General features: G+C 50.2%; 1 protein-coding gene across 6 annotated transcripts in view; it reads right to left on the bottom strand.

Annotated features, from left to right (window-relative positions):
* Positions 1-14,133, bottom strand: part of SYNJ2 (synaptojanin 2) — a 94,283-nt gene that overhangs the window by 25,493 nt on the left and 54,657 nt on the right. For all 6 annotated transcript variants that reach the window (XR_009054287.1, XM_057738661.1, XM_057738662.1 and 3 more), the window contains 7 exons: positions 12,502-12,563; positions 8,527-8,623; positions 6,005-6,177; positions 4,549-4,630; positions 3,730-3,879; positions 3,477-3,642; positions 987-1,178 (listed from right to left, as the gene is read on the bottom strand). Coding sequence is in view for 5 of the 6 variants with exons in the window: in XM_057738661.1 (XP_057594644.1) it covers positions 987-1,178; positions 3,477-3,642; positions 3,730-3,879; positions 4,549-4,630; positions 6,005-6,177; positions 8,527-8,623; positions 12,502-12,563 (922 nt within the window). In the remaining variant the exon portion in view is untranslated. The remainder of the gene's footprint in view (positions 1-986; positions 1,179-3,476; positions 3,643-3,729; positions 3,880-4,548; positions 4,631-6,004; positions 6,178-8,526; positions 8,624-12,501; positions 12,564-14,133) is intronic.

Genomic DNA, 14,133 nt, shown 5'->3' with positions numbered 1-14,133 from the left:
CAGGAAGCACAGAGAGCAGAGGTGTTCCGCACCTGTTCTCTCTGCCCCATGAACAGGGAATCTTAGGTGAACAGAAGCCCTGCAGCCACCTGCTGCGTCCCTCCAGATGTGTCCTGACACTCAGCTGCCTGAGCCACCCCAGTGACTCCGCACTGTGTACCTGAGCTACCCTGCCCCCACCCCACGCAGACAGTGCACAGAGAGCGGGCACAGGGCTCTGGGCACTGCCCCGGACCGTTGTTGATCAAGGTACGTAAGCAGGACCGACCCCGCCCTCCACCACACATCAACAGGCAGGGAACCAGACCACGCGTCTTTCTGGAATCCAAGTGAGCAGAAAAAAGCAAAACCCCTACATAAATGCTGACTGGAGAAAAAGTACGTGATCAAATCCTAAGTTTTGAGGCCATTAAATATTACTTAGCATGATATAAGACAAAAGGTGAAGTGTCAACCTTGGAATTGTTTTATTCTTAAAAGGTACACAGGGAATTCCCTGGCTGCCGAGTGGTTAGGACTCTGCTTTTGCTGCCGAGGGCCTGGGTTCGATCCCTGGTTGGGGAACTAAGATCCCGCAAACCGCATGGACGGCCAAAAAGGAGAAAAAAAAAAAAAAGGACACAAATGCTAAAGCAGACACGGATCACATGGTCAGTTTGGGAAAAGGCAGGGATGGTCCAGCCCAGCATCTCCCTCCTTACAACCCAAAGGTTCTCATCATCAAAACCTAAAACTGCAAAATCTCTTCGTGTGAAGAGAAAAGAGATTCACTGCTTTGACGACCCTTCCAAACATCTGGAAAAGAAAAAGGCGCCAAATATTCAATTTGCCAGGCGTGTTCTGGAAAGTCAGACCACAGCACTTTTTAAACGTTCCGAGGAGCGAGAAAGCCAAAGACCCAACCTCCCAAGAACACCTGCAGATGAGGCCAGGCCGCGGCCAGGGTGGGGGCTCTGCACCTGTCGTCCCGTCCCGGCCGCGCTCACCCTGGGATCCGGCGACTCCGGAAAGCGCAGGCGCGTCCAGCAGCCAGTCAGCCAGCTCGGCCGTGCCCAGCAGGCTGCTCCTGAACTGCTTCCCTCCGTTCACATTCCAGGTGCCCACAGCGACGCGCACCGGCTTGAAATTCGTGAACTCCGACTGGCGCTCCGACATGGCTCGCAGTATCCTGGGAGTCACTGTCGGGGACACGGAAAGGGCATGTCTGTCTGCACTCCAATCCCCACGCGTCCCCCAGAAAAACGGCCAGGCTCCTTGTCAGAGAGGGATGCGCGATCCCTCCACACAGACCAATGGATGCTTCTTGCAAAGGCGGTAAGAGGCTGAGAACTGCCACGACCACAACACTTCCGCCTCATGTGCCCCCTGCACCCCTCCCCCAACAGAGCCACAGAGGCTGGGATATCAGGTCACAGGGAATCTCATCCTCAGCGGTCATTCCATGATCCCCTGGGAATTTAATCAAGGGGACACGGCAACTTTCCATATTAAAAAATGGGGGGAAAATTCCATTTTTTACCTTTAAAAAATCATTACTCTGAACCAGGTCCATCCTCTGATAGCCAAAATATAGTCCACTTTTTAAACTAGGGGTTTAACCCAAATGCCTATCACATTTACTTTGCTATGAAATAGACTCACTGTTCTACTCAGAGCTTCTTTACAGTTTTACAGAGCTGGCCTTGTTTCCAGGGTTGACACATGTCACCTTGGCTACCAGAAGTCAAATAAGAATTCCCCCAACGATGGAAGAATAAAAGTAGAAAAGGGGTGTGAAACCATTTTAAGCATGGGCAAACTAATGTTTCAAAAACACCAAAAATTTCTAAAACAAGAGTTACACACTTTTAGAAGGAAAAATGCTAGGTTTCCCCTTCTTTTCCATGAGTCCTATAATGTTTACAAGCTCTAGGGAATAAGATATCACTAAAATTTTCCCAAGGAAACCTCTAGCTCACTTATATGTGGAATCTTCAACACACCCCCGTGTGTGCACACACACACACACCCTAAAAAAATGAACTCATAAATGCAGAGAACAGTTGCCAGAGGCTGGGGCGGGGGTAAAGAGGAATGGGTGAAGGTGGTCAAAAGGTACACACTTCTAGCTATAAAATAAATAAGGCTGGGGACGTAATGTACAGCATGACAGCATAATGTACAGCATAACCATAAAACAGTATAGTTAACTATACTGTATTATATATTTGAAAGGTGCTATGACAGTAGATCTTAAAAGTTCCCATCACAAGAAAAAAAAATTTGTAACTATGTGTGGTGATGGATGTTAACTAGAATTATGGTGGTGATGATTTTGCAACACATACAAATACCGAATCATTATGTCGTACACCTGAAACTAATATGTCAAATATATCTCAATTTTTAAAGAAAGAGAGAAAAAAAAAAAAAAGAGAGAGACCTCTAGCTGTTGAGGGAATCATGACCGTCCTGCCCCTAAGAGTGGAAGGCATCCTCATCCCTGGGAGATTTCTACAGGGTCCTGGGGCCGTAACAGAAACAGGAGGTCACCCTCATAGAAGATTCCCCACAAATGATACCTGGCAATGGGACCAAGAACCCTTTCGAGCTGAGAAAGATTCCTGGATGAGTTAACATGCAAAGACATCAACCCTGACCCCTGCAGCACCCTCTCTATTTCTCCCCACCTCTCGGTGTGAAAATGGTCCAAACTAAGAAAGTAGAAGAGTGAGCTCTCACGCGAGTCCAGAAGCACAGGCTCCCAGGAACCACAGTGACAGCTGGTACCCTGCACACATTTTTATCTTCTGTATGTTGTGGTATTCGGCCTCCTGGCTGGGAGAGACTGCCCCTCCTGGGGCTAAGCCAACTCTCAGACTCAGCCAGAGCCTGTTATGTGCAAACAACCAACCCAGAGCCACACCTCCTCTTTCCGGCCTGCATACCCTGGGGGTGATGTTCCTCCGCCTTAACCATCCCAGGACCAGCTACCATCCAACTAGAGCCCATCCCTATAGCCCAAAGCCCCCCAGGATTACTCAAACCAGATGGTCCTACACCTTGCCTGGCCTTCCCTAGGGAAACCCCAATAAAGGCCATGGCCTAAGTGCCCTTCTGCCTCCTGACTATCCTGGGGTTTTCCACGTGGCCCTGCGTGGCATCTCTAGGACCTGTGAGTGTATTAACTTTGTTTCTTCCTGAGCCGCTACTCTGCTCCTCCTGTGGCTGCACGCGGCTCAGCCTCTCATAAAATATGAAACACGGCTGCACGCTGCTCAGATCAGCTGGTCTGACCACGAGACCCATCACGCTGAAGTCTAGGGTCAGATCCAAGCACAGACGCTGCCTCCCGCTGCCCCACAGCTCAGGGGGGTGCCTGCCATCCACCATCTGGGATGACGTGAGAGGTGGGAAGGCGGGCTAGCACCCCCCAGCCCCACCCTCCAGACGGCAACGCAGCTGGATGCTCCCCGGGCAGAGCGGAAGCTCCTCACCCAGCAGGGCCGGGTTGTCCAGCAGCATCCTCCCTTTGTCCGCAGACTCCTCGGTGTAGACGTCCCTGACCAGCAGCAGCTTGATGGCCTCCTGCTTCACCCCGTCGAAGAAGTTGGACTGGATCGTGCGAGACACGGACCGGGCCCCGTCCTTCAGCTTCCCCACCTGCCGCGGGGCCAGAAGACAGGCCGTGAGAGGGGCCGCACAGGCCCCGCCCCCCCGCCGCCCCCCGCCCCCGCGGCCCGCCCCTACCTTGGCCTTCCCTTCCAGGGCCCGGCTGCCCGTAAACATCTTGCTCAGGCTGTGCCCATTCAGAGACCACATGGCTCTGAAGGACTCCACGAAGCGGTCGGCAATGGGCTTTGAATTCAGCCCTAGGCTCTCGAGCTGAAGACGGAGGACCTGGGAGAGGGGAGGGGGCAGCGGTCACCACAGCTGCCCAGGGGACACCACCGGGCGCCACGCCCGTGAGCGCGCGCTCAGCGGAGAGGCGTGGGCGACTCTGCGCCTTCCAGAGGACGAGGCGTCCTCGCAGCGGGGAACGGGGCCTCCGCAACCCGCCCAACTTTATCCCTACGTCACTCAGCCCTCCTACTCCCCCTCCCCCACACCACCAGCAACCAGGATTGCAGGGGGGCTGCGGCGGGCAGCACCGACCCCACGTCTCCTCCCAGCAGGGAGCCGGGAGAGGTCCCCCAGGCAGCAGGCCACAGGCTTCACACCCAGCCTCACCTCAGGCCGCCCCACCCTGCCTTCCTCCGAGGGGACAGTCACAGCGATCACTACACACGGCCACCATTTCTCCAGGTGGCACCTTTGGGCCGCCGCGTGCAAGGTGCATTCCAACGCGTGTGTGAAAGCGCGCCTGGGACAGGCCAAAGGCACATCACGGCCCTGGCCAGCCGGCCACCCAGGGACACCTCTCTCTAGACGCCGGGCCCATGGCTGTCCCCTCCCCACAGGGAGAACGTTAGCCCGGCGAGGCCTCCCTCATCCTGCCGACGAGGGAGCTGAGCCCAGCCCGTCCCCGCAAAGGCGCAGGACAGGACACGGAGGGCCCGAGAGACAGACCTCGAGGGCGATGAAGCTCTGCACCGCGTTGGTTCGGTCCAGGCAGTCGAGACAGTTCATCCGCAGAGTGCCTTTCTGGAAACTGACGAAAACAACACACACACGTCACAAGTTCTGCTGGAAGGAGCAACGGCCTGCTTGCCTCTAGGCCCCAAGGAACCCTGCACCGAGAGAGCAGCCCTCACCTCCTCCCTGGGAGCCCACGCGCCACCTAGAGCCTAGCCCTGCCGCCCAGAGCCACCGGCGTCCCTCAGACGAGCTGATCCTCAGCTGTCTGCTCTGCCCGGTCTTTCCCATGGAGGTTCCCCGACGGTACACAGCGGGGTGGGTCCCAGCACATCGTGCCAAGCCCAGAGCCCGCTCTCAGCAGCCTGCACACCCGGGTCATTATAAATACAATCAATTCTCCTTATCGCCATAGTTACATTCTAGAAAGTTGTGTGAACTACTAGAGAACTGACCTGTTAGCAAAGTAGCACATGCTAAGTCACTGCTCCTGGGGGAATACCAGGTTACGTTCCCGTGAGCCTCCACTCACACATTTTCATCAACTAATCAATATAAAACCTTGTTTTATGTGTATCTCTGTTTAAAGACACCTAATTTAATACACATTGTTGATTTGGTCACAATGAAGCCTTGGCCATCAGTGCTGTAACGTGTGCCTGAACGAAGCGTCTCGAACACACGTACTTCCTCTGTGAGGAACGTCACACCCTTCTCGTGCTTAGGACCCTGGACAGCACTTAGTGCTACACCTGGCGGGCATTTTCAACAATGAAATCACCAACAAGATGCACAAAAAAATGAAAACGTGGCACCCAGCAGATGGTGCAGGAACACGTCTCCAGGGTGAGTTGAAACAAGAAAGCCAAGCGTGGCCTGGCTCCACCTCTGCCAGGAAAATGAATGGCAGGTGCCTCGAATTTCTCACCGTTCCGAGCAGGTCTGTGAATGACTGTGAACGCTCCAAGAATTTGATTTTGGGGTCACAAATAAACGTCAGCAAGTGGGAAAATTTGCAAACACGTGAATCTGTGAATACTGAGTACCACTGCACTGATCTGAGGAAACTGGACTTCCTTCTCCACTCTGAGCAGGGAATCCACATCCCCGTTTCCTCGGGCAATTGGGTTTATGCCAGCTGCCCCCTTTCACTCTTCCTAATTTTCATCACAGTTCAGATGGTAAGTTATATGGTCACCACGGCTCCACCGTTTCACCCAGCCCCCTCCATCAGTACATTTACTTTGCCAGAAAACCATGATTTATCATCTACTCACAAAATTCAAAAGCACGTCTGTGGGAAGGGAAAAGAGAAGGCTGGAACCCATCATCAAGTCTGCAGTCCCAAAAATGTCAAGCATAGGAACAGCAAGGGAGGGCACACTCCCAGTAGAGCCCCGGCCACTCGGCAGCTCCCCCGGCGGGAGGACAAGACGCAGGCGAGACTCACCGTGGACTTACATTCTCGCCCTTGGTGAACACGTCAAAGTCATCCCAGTGCAGCTTCAACTGGGGTCTCAGCAGGGTCTCCAATTTCTCTAGCTTCCCGCCTTTGGCAAACTGATGAAAGTCAAAGTTGATCATAGGCGTGTCGCCAGCGTGGCAAGAAGCCCAGAGCAGCTTCTGAAAGGGAAGGGGGAGGGTGGCAGGGCAACTGAGCAGCCAACCGCGTCTCTCGACAGGGCACAGGACTTAGCTTGAAGGCTTACCGTGGACCAGGCAGTTTACCAGCCCTGACCCAGAAAGAGCAGCACAGAACAACAACCCTGGGGACAAAACCGCAGAGCGTCTTACCTGCAGAAGGACAGAAGGTCCACCTTGGACAAAAGACAGCCAGAGTGGGTGTGGCTCCCTGGGGCAGCCCAGGGCCCTGCTCTGACATCACCTCCCACGGGGCTCTCTGGAGGGCGCCCAAGGGGAAGGACCGCTCTGTTCTGCAGGCACCTGAGTGCCACAGGCACACCAGGTACAGGGTAGTGCAGGAGGCTGCGGAGCTCATAATCCAGCTCCCGTTGCCCTGGTAACCAGTCCCATCCCTACAAGCCAAGTCCCTCGGCAAGTCCTCCAGGCCACCTGGTGAGGGGAGGTGCAGCCCAGTGAAACCCCAGGGTGGGGGAGACAGGGGCTCAGGGCCCATCCAGGCCCGGGTCCAGCATGTGAGCTGGACTGAAGGCAGGGCCAGAGGTGGGGAAGCACAGCATGCGGGTGCCGGGCAGGTGTGGCGCCCCACAGGTGTGGCGCCCTGGCCAAGGTCAGTCTTCCACACCAGGAACCTCAGCCAGCAACCCCTCAGCACTCTCACCAGGCAGCCCCATGGCAAAGGATGAACCACTGCCTTCCCAGGGCACCCTCCCATGTGGCTTCAGCTCAGGTTTGTCCAACATTTGCCCAGCCAGAGTCTAGTGACTCTGAAGGACTAAAAGGACTTCAGGGCATCTGGTCCCAGCGACCCTGAGTGCCCGTCCCCCCTGCTCTAGAATGCAAATCAACGCACAGCCACCATCACAAGAAGGTCTTGCTGTGAAGTAGGCAGCTGAGCTGAAGCATGCATGCTTGGTGGCTTCATGATCTGGAGTGAGTGTCTTGTCCCCTGTAGTCTGACAGCCACGGATCACAGGCCAGCTGCTGGAGCATGGACCTTAGTGTGCCTCTTACCTCCTACGTGCCCAGGAGCTTGGCCTCCCCCACTAGGCCAGAGACCTGCTGTCCTCTCCTGCCTTCCTGCCCAGGGGCCCACCAGCTGATGGCGGGGTGCTGAGGACATCTTTTCCCCAAAATCAAGACATAAAGGGAAAAGATTCTTGAGGGTTTTTTCTTCTTTCTTCTTCCTTAAAATAATCTGCCAACACTGCTGCCAAGATGGGTGGGAAGGGAGATACTTCTTGAGCTTGTTGCCAATAGCAACAAACCAAACAGGAAAAGCAGGTCTGGCCAAGTGAAACTGGCCACCAGAAAGTCTCTGCTCCAAGCACATGGCTTTCCTAAGCAGAGGGAAACGAGCACCCAGCTGGATTCAGCATCCACTGGCCACAAGCCAGGACCACAGGGAACACGCTTCCCGTGAAGTGAGGTCTGACTTCAAACTCTCTCCATAAAGGGCTTCCTTGAGCTTTGCACAACCACAGGGCTTTCTTCCCCATTCAGCAGGGGACATGGACGGCTGGGAAAGGACTGTGCAGGCCCACAGCCCACAGCTCATTCTGCAGCGTGGTCCACAGGAGACTGAATATACATGGGAGCACTGGGAACAGGGAGAGATGCAGGCGAGGTGGGGGAAGGCTTTTGCTCACTGCTCCCTCCCCAACCAGGGTTTCTCCCTGCAACTCCCTGGAACATGAGCTGGAAGCTGCAGGGAGCCCACAGAAAGCTGGGCACAGGAAGCAGCTTTCAGGGCAGCCCAGACAAGGATGGATGACTTGAAGTTTCCAAGTTCACAGGAGGAAATTATGTAAGGTTGCTTGCTTTAAACCAAGCAAGGGCTCTGAAGAGCCACTTAGGCACAAGTGCCCTGTGGTGTTTGTGGGATCCTGCCAGGAGGTGCTGGCCAGCAGCTGGGCCAGACCAACAAGGGAAGAGAGAACTCTGGCTCCCTGAGCAGGTCAGGGATACATGGAGTGAAGCCCAAACATACGCGTGTGCATGCATATGTGTGTGTCCGTCCAAGAGAGCCACGGAAAGGCCGGCATCCTGAGTCCTCAATGCCCCAGTGGGGAGCATGGGAGGAAATGCAGCTGGAGATGGGAGATGCTTTGTTTTCATTTTAAGCAAATTCTCCCAACCACTGCTTTACAGAAGTTAAACTTCATTTGTCAGGTGCCCAAATCACCTAATGCTGAAGGTCTGATGGGAAAAATCTCCCCCAACATGGGGAAAGCGGGACCGTTGCCTCCAGTCCCCTGGAAGCCCGCCCTGAGCAGGGGCCCCTCGGCTCCTTCACTCTCTGCCCCCACCCAGGGTGGGGAAGCCAGTTACCTTGAAGGCTCTGTTGAGCACCTCCTCGCCGCCTCGGCTCCCCAGCAGGTTCACGACCACTTGCTTCCCATACTGCTCCTTCAGAAGCACCATATGCCTGCAACAGAGCAGGGCAGCACTGATGCTGTGTCCCCACTGATGCCACGTCCCCGGGACACACACTGATGGCCCGGCCCTCAAGGGGACCTGCCAGGCACTAGAGGTCCAGGACGAGCTGTTCCCCACGAAAAGCACCAGCCAAGAGTTAACAAGGCACATCAGACTTCTAAACACACGTGGTTATCAGGGGGAGGATATGCCAGACTTTACAGAAGTCACCCATTAAATCCAGAATAGCTAACCTGGCCTTTCATTAACAGAGCCTTCTAACTGCGATGTGTGTATCTCTGAAGTTAATCTTCTTCACTTGGTACCTTCTCAAAACTAGAAAAACTGGGAGGAGAGGCATCGACCTTAGGGCCCAATGTTTGCACCTACATGCTGCATTTCATGATGTTTACCCTCAACAAGAAGGTATAATGAAATTTCAGTCTTTAGGAACATTCTTTGTACACCAGAGCCTACTTTTAAATACATATGTTAAAATAGCAGGGAGAGACTCTAATATTTATCTTTTACCACCAGTTTTTGAAAAGTAACTTTATAATTTTAATACTGTTAGAAAAATTTAAATGTGGTTTTTAAAAAAAAAATAGGGAAAAAATGCAAAAAACAGATGTAAAACTAATTTAATAGTGCAATCCTTACGTCTAAAACAAGAAAAAAGACTGGACAATAACACCACAATGTTAACAGCAGTAGAGTTTCATGTGATTTTTAAATTCTTTTCTTCTTTAAACATTTTCTGTATTTTCCAAATTTCTGTAATAACATGTTTCTCTCATAAATGGAATTTTTTTTAAGTTAATTATCACAAAAAAACCATTTTTAGCCCATTAAGAGAAAAACAGACTCTCTTACGAACTCTGAGGGACAGCGTTTCACAGAAGAATATGGATTCTGAAGTGGGCAGTTTACGTCCCTCTGCAGACAGTTGAAGATAAGCCGCCCGCGGGCTCTGGCTCCGTAAGGAGGAATTCTCCCAGGGCCACGCTCTTGGCAGCCCTGCCCTGTCCGCAGTCCCTCCCGCGGGGAGGATGCAGGGCTGGATCGGATCTGGGAGATCAGGGCCTCCGCGCCAGCTGGCCGGCTGTGCACCATCCCTGGAGCCACGCAGCGTGGCAGCCCTGGGGGAAGGTGCCGGGAGAAAGAGAACATGCATGGCCTGGCCCCTCTTGGCTCTTTTGGTTCCTCCTCCCCAAGAAGGTGCATCCTGGCCTGAGGTCTGACACACAGAGACACAGCAGGCCCTGCTCAGGTGGGGAGTCTGAGTGCACTCTGTAACATGCTAATCAGGAGGGCACAGGTGGGCTGGTGTTACCACTCTTAAGGTAAAGAAGGCTGCAAGCAAATTTAAAGTCCATGTGAAGCTTCAGCTAGAATGAGTAAAACATTTAAAAAATTACTTTGAGAATAATTTCATATCCATTAAGAGCATTTTAAAATTAGCACTTAACTTGCATTTCTCTGATGATGAGTGATGTTGAGCATCTTTTCATGTGTTTGTTGGCCATCTGTATGTCTTCTTTGGAGAAATGTCTATTTAGGTCTTCTGCCCATTTGTGGATTGGGTTATTTGCTTTTTTGGTATTAAGCTTCATGAGCTGCTTGTATATTTTGGAGGTTAATCCTTTGTCCGTTGTTTCATAGGCAATTATTTTTTCCCATTCTGAGGGTTGTCTTTTAGTCTTGTTTATGGTTTCTTTTGCTGTGCAAAAGCTTTTAAGTTTCATGAGGTCCCATTTGTTTATTCTTGATTTTATTTCCATGATTCTAGGAGGTGGGTCAAAAAGGATGTTGCTTTGATGTATGTCATAGAGTGTTCTGCCTATGTTTTCCTCTAGGAGTTTTATAGTGTCTGGCCTTACATGTAGGTCTTTAATCCATTTGGAGTTTATTTTTGTGTATGGTGTTAGGAAGTGTTCTAATTTCATTCTTTTACATGTTGCTGTCCAATTTTCCCAGCACCACTTATTGAAGAGGCTGTCTTTTTTCCATTGTATACTCGTGCCTCCTTTGTCAAAGATAAGGTGCCCGTATGTGTTTGGGCTTACTTCTGAGTTCTCTATTCTATTCCACTGATCAAAGCCACAATGAGGTATCACCTCACACCAGTCAGAATGGCCAGCATCACAAAATCTGGAAACAACAAATGTTGGAGAGGGTGTGGAGAAAAGGGAACTCTCCTGCACTGTTGGTGGGACTGTAAGTTGGTACAGCCACTATGGAAAACAATTTGGAGGTTCCTTAAAAAACTACAAATAGAACTACCATATGATCCAGTCATCCCACTCCTGGGCATATACCCAAAGAATACCATAATCCCAAAAGAAACTTGTACCATAATGTTTATTGCAGCACTATTTACAATAGCCAGGACATGGAAGCAACCTAAATGCCCATCAACAAATGAATGGATACAGAAGATGTGGCATATATATACAATGGAATATTACTCAGCTATAAAAAGGGATGAGATGGAGCTATATGTAATGAGGTGGATAGAACTACAATCTGTCATACAGAGTGAAGTAAGTCAGAAAGAGAAGGACAAATATTGTATGCTAACTCACATATACGGAATCTAAAAATGGTACTGATGAACTCAGTGACAAGAACAAGGATGCAGATACAGAGAATGGACTGGAGAACTCGAGGTATGGGAGGGGGCGGGGGGTGAAGGGGAAACTGAGATGAAGCGAGAGGGTAGCACAGACATATATATACTACCAACTGTAAAATAGTCAGTGGGAAGTTGTTGTATAACAAAGGGAGTCCAACTCGAGGATGGAAGATGCCTTAGAGGACTGGGGCGGGGAGGGTGGGGGGGACTCGAGGTGGGGGGAGTCAAGGAAGGGAGGGAATATGGGGATATGTGTATAAAAACAGATGACTGAACCTGGCTGTACCCCCAAAAAAATAATAAAATAAATAAATAAATAAAATAAAATTAGCATTTAGAGTAAAAAAAAATTTTTTTTAAGAAGCTATTAACTATTTCAAGTACAAATTACCAAGAGTTCAGGTTACCGATGGCTTTTTTTAAGCAAGTTGTAAAATAGCGTGTAATGATCCAATTTGTGTTTTAAAAAATGAACTATGTAGAGAACAGACTTGAGGACACGGGGCAGTGGTGGTGGGGGGAGGCTGGAACGTAGTGAGAAAGTAGCAATGACATATACACACCACCAAATGTAAAACAGATGGCTAGTGGGAAGCTGCTGCATAGCACAGGGAGATCAGCTCGATGCTTTATTATGACCTAGAAGGGTGGGATAGGGAGGGTGGGAGGGAGGGGATATGGGTATATATGTATACATGTAGCTGATTCACTTTGTTGTATAGCAGAAACTAACACAATATTGTAAGGCAATTATACTTCAATAAAGATATATTTTAAAAAATGAACTATGTATAAGCCAGAATTTTTTCTAGAATGATACACAAAAAACTCAGTGGGAATCGGATGTTAGGGTACTTCTACCTCCTCCTTTATACCTTTCTATGCTGTGACTTTTTAAAGCCTGGGAAATGTTACTTTAAAAATACAAAGAAACCAGTTTACAATTATTCTATAGTTTAGATGATCCTTTATTAACCAGGAAAAATAGATAAAGCTTCATTGCAGAAGGAATTGATAAGATAAAATAATTGCAAAGTGTTATCTGAGCATTTAGGAATGAACCTTCACGGAAATCGGAGAGCAAGTAAAAATTCTATTTTGTAAACTGCCTTTTTGCATAAAGAACCAAAGTAAAAGGCAGATTCAGATTCCAGATTTGGGGTCTCCCACTACCTGCTGCACCCTGGCCCCTGTGCCACTCTGTCCAATGGGAGGAAGGACAACAGCTTTAGGATGGGGCCGGACGACCCTACCTGTCGAATGCAGGGGCGTTGGCTTCCAGGCCTCTGTTGAGTCTCAGATGATGGGAACCCACCTAAATCAAAGAGAAACGACACCAGTGACTCCTTCCACCCTGCAAACCCAAGACGCGATGGCCTTCCCACTCCCCCTCTTGCTGCCAGCCAGGCCACAAGCAGCAGCCACTCACCCCGCTGTGGCCCATCCACAGCTCAGGATGGCGGGGCCCTGAACTCAGGTGCCGAAGCCTGAGTCTGGGTCTGCTGCGGCCCTGTCCTATATGCGGCATAGACCACATCATCTGGATTCTTCCACAGATAGAAGACAAACTTCAGGGCAAGACCCTGAGGCCCACGTTGGAACCACAAACCCTTCCATGGTGCAGAGGTGTGGCTAAGTCAATCAGGAGAGAGAAACCTGCTTCCAGCCTCTTCTGCAACTCCAGGGCCCCTGACTGCCCCTAAAACCTGAGCTGTCATAACTACCTGGAAATGAGTTTGTCTTATTGTTTAGAACTATCTATTTAACACCAGAAGCTTAAAAAACAAACTTAAACCTATGTATTGTTATTGCTTGAGGGGACTCTCTCTGGACAAAACTGGGACAATTTGAACATCGAACAATATAAGGACGGTAGTGGATTATAACCTGATGAATAAAACAGGAATCCATGAATCTGCACAAATGAGAGCTGGCTGGATGGGTGGATGGATAGATGGATGGGTAGGTGGCTAGCTGCGTGGAGGTGGGGGACGGGGAGAAGAGAGGGTTCTTCCTTACGGAGAATACCAACTGATAAACATGGAGGGAGTGGTGTAAAATCAAGATCTTAAATCCATCATAGTAAAAAAATTTTCAGCAAAAATCATTCACTGACCATAAATCTTGAGGGAAAGTTTGATGAGGGGTAGGATACTTGCATGGTCTCAAAGTGTCTCCATAAATCGCTTGTTAGTTGAGAAGGAAAATATATTAAGCATAAGCGGAGAAACTGAAGAACACCTTGCGCAGGTGATCAAAGCTAACATCACTAAGCAGGAGCAGAGGGACACTGGGGCCTTCCAGATGGGAAGGACAAGGTCGCTCAGCGTTCTGGCCAGGGATCCGTACCCGGAGCCTAATCACACTGAATCACCAGGAAACTCGCAAATGAGGAACATTCAACTTGCAAAAAAAAAAGGTGGCCTACATTCTCCAAAAACATCAATGTCAGGAAAGACAGAAAGGCAGAGGAACTGGTCCACATTAACGGAGCCTGGAGATGTGACAACTAAGTGCAGGGTGTGCTGCTGGCCTGGATCCTGGGCTGAAGGGGGCAAGGAGCCCCAATGGACATCTATCACTGAGACAATTTATACGCCTGGAATATGGGCTGCAGATCCGATTAAAGTACTGTGTCCAGGTTAAATTTCCTGAATGTGTACCTGCCCTGTGGTGATGTAAGAGAATACATTTGCTCTTTGGAATAACATCCTGAAACATTAAGAAGTAAAGAGACATGATGTATGCAACCTACTCTCAAGTGCTTCAGAAATAAATAACAGCGTCTGTGTGTGTGGCAAGAAGTTAACATTTAGTGAATCCGGGTAACAATGTATGGGAGTCCTTTCTGCTGTTCTTGCAACTGTTCCGTAGGTCTGAAATTA

This window comes from Hippopotamus amphibius, chromosome 6 (assembly GCF_030028045.1).
Source record: "Hippopotamus amphibius kiboko isolate mHipAmp2 chromosome 6, mHipAmp2.hap2, whole genome shotgun sequence".
Lineage (NCBI taxonomy): Eukaryota > Metazoa > Chordata > Mammalia > Artiodactyla > Hippopotamidae > Hippopotamus > Hippopotamus amphibius.
This window is presented reverse-complemented; position numbering and strand designations above follow the sequence as displayed.